This window comes from Limulus polyphemus, unplaced genomic scaffold, assembly GCF_000517525.1.
Source record: "Limulus polyphemus unplaced genomic scaffold, Limulus_polyphemus-2.1.2 Scaffold6029, whole genome shotgun sequence".
NCBI classification, from domain to species: domain Eukaryota; kingdom Metazoa; phylum Arthropoda; class Merostomata; order Xiphosura; family Limulidae; genus Limulus; species Limulus polyphemus.
This window is the reverse complement of record NW_013671639.1, coordinates 10,164-17,348: the sequence shown is the minus strand read 5'-3', so window position 1 is coordinate 17,348 and position 7,185 is coordinate 10,164. Positions and strand designations below refer to the sequence as shown.

Sequence of the window (7,185 nt, the reverse complement as noted above, 5' to 3'; positions counted from 1 at the left end):
AACCCATGATTGTAAAGAAGAGGAAAATATTCGATAAAACATCCAAAGTCGTGACTGCATCAGTGTCGTCACATGAAGATGCTATACCTAATAAGTCTGAAAAGTCTTGGTATTGTACGAAAGGCCTCCTGGGCACTGTATATAGAAGATATAGTGTGGTTGATATACGCAACCCATGATTGTAAAGAAGAGGAAAATATTCTATAAAACATCCAAAGTCGTGACTGCATCAGTGTCGTCACATGAAGATGCTATACCTAATAAGTCTGAAAAGTCTTGGTATTGTACGAAAGGCCTCCTGGGCACTGTATATAGAAGATATAGTGTGGTTGATATTCTTTACTTCCACTTAGAAGTTATTTTTAAAAACTGGCTGAATATTCTTTCTTAATGTATTACTGCTGCCTACTTTATAATAAATACAATTTAAGGATATTTCACGTCAATTTTTTTTTAATTGGGCATACTTTCAGGGACATTTTTTCCCTCCGGGGAAATAGAGGACATTGTCCCCTTATTATTCATTAAGTTAGTTAGCATACAAACCAAATATCGATTCGCTAAAAATAAAACTGTAAAGTTTGTGACGTCAGTAGCGAAACACACAAAACTTGGCTCGCATTCAATAGTTTCTAAGCCTTAAACTTGCCATAAACCATTTAAATTTGTTGTTAAGCTACAATGGGGATTTTAACGTTATAAGCCTCAAGCAAGTTTTTCATTTTGTCGTGGGTATAAGTTTGTTTTGAACCCGCGACCCTAAGATTGCGAGTGAAGCGCCCTAACCAAATGGCCATGCCGGGCCCGTCGATGTAGGACAATCATCTATAACCAAGAGGCATAAACCTTTAAACTTACATACTACGTGTTCTTCATATTAAACAAATCATGTGAGCTACTGTACTTACCAGGTGTTGTAGTGCTTTGAGCACCAGGACGTTTACTGACATCTAGTGTTTTGTTGCAACTACAGTAGTGAATGCTCTTGCATATCTACGTAAGTAGTATACTAGAGATATATTATGTAAACTTGGGGGGGGGGGGTATTTTTAGCTAGTTCTGAAAGTCCCTTAAAAAAAAAAGAAAGAAAAAAAATTACCACGTGACACTGGAAATAGTCTCGTGACTTCTTTTTTCGATTGTTGTTCAGTGTAAAGCTTTTGTTGAATTTCGCGCAAACCTACTCGAGGGTTAATTATAGACGAAAGCATCTAGTCATCACCAACGAATAGTAGGATTGTCCTTCCCATTATAACGCCTCCACAGCTGAATGGGCGAGCATGTTCGGTGACGGGATTCAAACCTGCCAGTCTACACAATGGATTATCTATGCTCTGCTCACCACGGGGGGCCAGATTTAGAGCATTATAAATCCCTGTCGTTGAGCTACCCTAGGGCGTTTCTGTTCTTTCAAATATTCACGCAAAGCTACACTAGCAGTAGTTTGATAACTACGACAAAACGTGAGACAATGAACCGTGGATCCGCAACGCCCAGCCGTGAGAGAAAGTATTATTAACAATATTTAATTATATAATTAATTACTTAAGACGACGGTAAAACAAAAAAACGTTCATCACATTACTAATATCGGCCATTCTTAGCATATCTTACCAGCATGAATGATCCAAGGTTTTTCTGTATCATGTTTATGTCGCTTTCATATTGGATTACGAAAAACATCTGTTATTTGCTTCGCATTCAACAGTTGTTGCTCCTGATTGACCAATCAAGAAACATTTGTTCATCCTATATCGTATGCTCTTCTTTATCGGTATATATTTGGTGTTCTTACTCTACTTCAAAGAAATGTTAACTTTTTTTTTAAAGTATCACATCGTCGAAAATCAACCCCTCTCGGCTGGGAAGTTTCCACCAACCTTGAAAGTTGCTCTTTGATTTAAAGCTGTATAACTTGTTTGTTTTGCTGTAAGTGGAAAGTTAAAAAAATGGGCTAACTGAACTATGCCCACATTAAGGATCAACACCCGATTTTTAGTGGTATATTCCCTCAAGCCATCTTTGATTTAAAGCTGTATAACTTGTTTGTTTTGCTGTAAGTGGAAAGTTAAAAAAATGGGCTAACTGAACTATGCCCACATTAAGGATCAACACCCGATTTTTAGTGGTATATCCCCTCAAGCCATCTAATACTAGTGCAAGTTTTTAAGTATTTTCTGATTTCAACGTTCAGTACGTACATTGTAAGATTTGGTTGTATCTGTATAGGTACTTCGACAAAATGACAATCTGACTTAAAACATTTATCTAATTAAAAAAAGAAAAGAAAGCACGTGATGGTACTAGAGCGACACATACCGCACCAAACGTAACACCTCTATCTGACGGTTTTAATATTTATTCAATGATAAGATTCTTTGAAAACTTATTAAAAAAAATTGTCTCTCTTCAACAAGTCCCACCAAAGTTATAATTCTGTCGTATAAAAAGGCAGCATTCAATCAAAATAAGATAGAGAAAAACAAAAATACAATATTGGAAAATTTCTTGCTAGTCATGACATTTGTTTTTGTTTGGACTGTAACATATCTTTTTATAGGTACTAACCAACAGAAACATTAAATCACAGTTGTTTGTTGTTCTACATATGTACAATTAACCAGGAAAGCTACAATACGTCAACCGTGAGGAATTAAACCTCGGATTTTAACACAAGTCTCAAGCTGAGCGAAATGTTAATAGTATTTGTTTTTCATTTTGTCGTGGATGTAGGCCTAGTATCTATAAAAAACATACAAGATGTATAAAAACCTTTAAACTTCTGACTAGAATTACACAATACTTCTTGTTTGGTCAATGTAATATTTTAACTTTTTATAGGTTATATCCAACAGAATATTACTTCTCTCTCTCTCTTTGTGTTTGCACATATGCACAATTAAACAGGAATGAAATATTGCACTGAAAAATGCATATTTAAACTGATATGAATTAATGCAACACTCCCAAGGTTCATCTTTACCGAAATATTTCTTATAAGCCTAAAATGCAGCTATAAGAAAAAAAAAGATTATCCCCAATTCTTTGTCAAAATTACATCGCAAACAGACAAACGTGGTGTTTCATACGCGTAAAGAGCACATTAAATTAAGATGAAACATACAAATTGTTGAGAGTAAAGCTACATTCACACTGTAGAGAGTGAACAAGTGTATAAGAGTAGCTGTTTTTATTTTCACATAACTGCAAAATAACTATACAGTTTAACAACAGAGAATTATGTTAAAGGTTACTTTTATTATCACCCATGATCATGGAAAAAAATACTGTACTGTTTAACAATACTAAGTAAAGTTACAATTAGCTGTTACTATAAGTACAAAGAACCTTGGACAATAGAAAACAGCTGGTAAACAGAATCACAAAAAAAAAACTGGCATATTATTATGAATTACAACACAAGACTTTTCTATTAACTTTGATTTATAACTTTACATCCAAACCTGTAACATTCTAACAACTTAATCTCTCTGTGACCTGAGTAACAAGGATACTTCGGGAAATGAACAGTAACCTATTAGGGATACTTTGGGAAATGAACAGTAACCTATTAGGGATACTTCGGGAAATGAACAGTAACCTATTAGGGATACTTCGGGAAATGAACAGTAACCTATTAAGGATACTTCGGGAAATGAACAGTAACCTATTAAGGATACTTTGGGAAATGAACAGTAACCTATTAAGGATACTTTGGGAAATGAACAGTAACCTATTAAGGATACTTTGGGAAATGAACAGTAACCTATTAAGGATACTTTGGGAAATGAACAGTAACCTATTAAGGATACTTTGGGAAATGAACAGTAACCTATTAAGGATACTTTGGGAAATGAACAGTAACCTATTAAGGATACTTTGGGAAATGAACAGTAACCTATTAAGGTTTTTGGCACATTCGATCACATACGTTTTACAGTTTTGTTTTTTTGTTGTTAAGCACAAAGATACATCAAAAGCTATCTGTGCTGTCCCCAGTGCGGGTATCAAAACTCAATTTTTTGCATTGTAAGCCTTTCTACTTACCAATAAGCCAACAGCTAACTATTACTAAAAAGACAGGTACATACAAGCTCTAAAACAGAGGCCAGGGGTGCCAAAAATGTCCAAATTCATGAATACCTAATAATTCCCGGTCCATAGTTTGTGATAAGAGCAAATACAAATTAAAACTTTCAATTACTATTTCACAGTATACTTTAAAAAAAAAACACGCAACAAATACATCACTAATTAAAAATAACTTAAAATAAGATGCAAACAATGTTGCAGGTTAACTGCTGTTCTATTGAAGATGTTATATGCTCCGTTCTATAGGATGTTACATACATTTGATACCCCTGACCTAGACTAGATAAGGTGATACAACAGACAATATCAGATGTCTCAGCTATATCACTTGTACATTTGATAACCCTGACCTAGACTAGATAAGGTAATACAACAGACAATATCAGATGTTTCAGCTATATCACTTGTACATTTGATGACCTAGACTAGATAAGGTAATACAACATACAATATCAGATGTCTCAGCTATATCACTTGTACATTTGATGACCTAGACTAGATAAGGTAATACAACATACAATATCAGATGTCTCAGCTATATCACTTGTACATTTGATACCCCTGACCTAGACTAGATAAGGTAATACAACAGACAATATCAGATGTTTCAGCTATATCACTTGTACATTTGATACCCTGACCTAGACTAGATAAGGTAATACAACATACAATATCAGATGTCTCAGCTATATCACTTGTACATTTGATAAGGTTATCTAGTCTAGGTCGGTAATACAACAGACAATATCAGATGTCTCAGCTATATCACTTGTACATTTGATTTCTTTAAATCATATTATAATATCCTTACATCAGTTACTAGAGGGATATTTATTAAGTCTCATATCAAAGTTATTTATCATTTTATATTATTGCTTTATGAAGATGACCAACATCAGATAGTTAAAATCAGAACAACATACAAATAGAGTAACTAATTCAAATGTTACTGTAACTAGTTATTGATAGTAGTTTGTTTGGAATAAAAAGTTAAATATAATTAACACTATCAATCTATATACACACAGTTTATTCTATAAACTACTGCTGGATAAAGTAATTATTGAAAATGGGGCTTTTGAATAGTACAGTAATGAAATACAGTGAATATAAATCACAAAATATCGAATCAACTTCACAGTGTGAGCCCGTATCAATTCTTATTCCCAAGATAAGTAACATGTTTACAACATATTTATTACTCTCAACTATTATACTAAAATAATTTTAAATATCCTGCCCAGACAACAACTTTCATATAAAAACAATTTTAAACATCCTGCCCAGATAACAACTTTCATACAAAAACAATTTTAAACATCCTTCCAGACAACAACTTTCACACTAATATAATTATAAACATCCTCCCAGACAACAACTTTCAATACTAATATAATTATAAACATCCTCCCGGACAATAACTTTCACACTAATATAATTTTAGACATTTTTCCAAGACAATTTATAGGATTAATGTTAGGAGTATTTTTTGTAGCCGATACTCTGTTTCTTAGTCTAATATCAAGACTTTTAGTGCAACATCAATCTGATCATGATAGGAAGATATTATTCTATTTTCCCACATACCAAACATAGGTAGATGCTGAACACAAATTTAAAAATTGTCTTTCCTAACAATGTTTCTTAAGTATCTTTCAAACATCTACTACAGCTGACTTTTTCTGCTATCTACTAAATTGAAACAACAACACATAATCAACAAATCAAACAATATTTACGTATAGAGAAGACTCAAAGGTTCTTACACTATTAATGATGATGGTGTTTATATAAACAATGTTCCTCCCGGTTCGGAGAAACCAAAAATTATATCAAAGCATACAGAAAAGTAATTTTGATGATAAATGGTATTGGCAAGATACAAAAGACAAAGTTAAAATAAAGTTTGTTTTTTTATAATGTGTTACAGCATAGATTGTCACAATAGATCTGGATAACCATTACTTTCAGTACTCTCTATAGAGGTAAAGATATGTCCCATACCATCCATTTTCACTGGAAGTTTGAGCTGGACCTGAAACGCATCTTGAGTTGCTTGTCGAAGACAGTGAAAGTTGTAATCTATAAGTCCTGGATGACAAGTATATAGATATGTTAATATAGTTTTTGTAAGGTAGTAACCTCATGGATTAAATATCATCAGACTATCTTTGTAACCTGTATAATATTAAAATAAATTTGACCCTAGGTAAAGTTTTAAGTTTATAAACATAGAACGATACAACAACAAAAGGAATGAATGTTAAATAACTACTGTCACTTAAGGAAACTGGTCGTAAGTGGTTTCAACATTAGTTTATAAAGGAAGTGGATATATTTTCATACTTATCAATAAAATAAGTTAACCCTTTCAGTACAGATGGCGACATATGAATAGAGCAGAGTTGGCGATGCTTGTCGACATACCCTGTTTGGTTAAAATGTATATTGTGTCATTTGGTTTTACAATACGAAATACCGCTAAAGTAAATGAAAATAAATGTTTTGGGAAACCCCAATATGTGGTTATCAGGTTTTTATAGGGGGCTGCAATTCTTTACAGTAGGTGTCTGTGACTTGTTGATGATAAATTTCAACAATAAACAACCAGCACACAATCAACTTGTTTTAAAATAACATATTCAAAACAAGTCAAATGTATGTATAAAAATTCCTCGCACTATTGTTTACCACAGTTGAATCTAAAGTCTTAAAAATTGTCTTTTTTTGTTAAAAGTCCACTATGTCTGTTACTACAATACAAACTGTGAAATGTTCACATTAGAAATCACCTGTTACTGCTAAACTGACAATCATACAGTCTAACTTCACTTTTACTTTCTCTAACTTACTTTAACTTCTTACTTCCACGTACTTATAACACGAGACAGGAATATCTAGCCAGCACTACATCCCCTTTGATGATATCTTTGTGTAGTTCTGGTCAGCCAGCACTACATCCCTTTTAATGACATCTTTGTGTAGTTCTGGCCAGCCAGCACTACATCCCTTTTAATGACATCTTTGTGTAGTTCTGGTCAGCCAGCACTACATCTCTTTTAATGACATCTTTGTGTAGTTCTGGCCAGCCAG

At 33.3% G+C, this 7,185-nt stretch overlaps 1 protein-coding gene across 6 annotated transcripts in view; it reads right to left on the bottom strand.

Moving 5' to 3' along the window:
* Positions 1-3,163: 3,163 nt before the first annotated feature.
* LOC106473270 (ras-related GTP-binding protein D-like) overlaps positions 3,164-7,185 on the bottom strand; it is a 13,696-nt gene continuing 9,674 nt past the window's right edge. Inside the window, exons 5-6 of one of the 6 annotated variants that reach the window (XR_002613640.1) lie at positions 3,899-6,183; positions 3,164-3,865 (exon numbers count right to left, since the gene is read on the bottom strand). Coding sequence is in view for 1 of the 6 variants with exons in the window: in XM_013933954.2 (XP_013789408.1) it covers positions 6,032-6,183 (152 nt within the window). In the remaining 5 variants the exon portion in view is untranslated. Of the gene's footprint in view, positions 6,184-7,185 lie in introns of all 6 variants that reach the window. The other 5 variants (XR_002613641.1, XR_002613642.1, XR_002613643.1 and 2 more) reach the window with 5 other exon arrangements.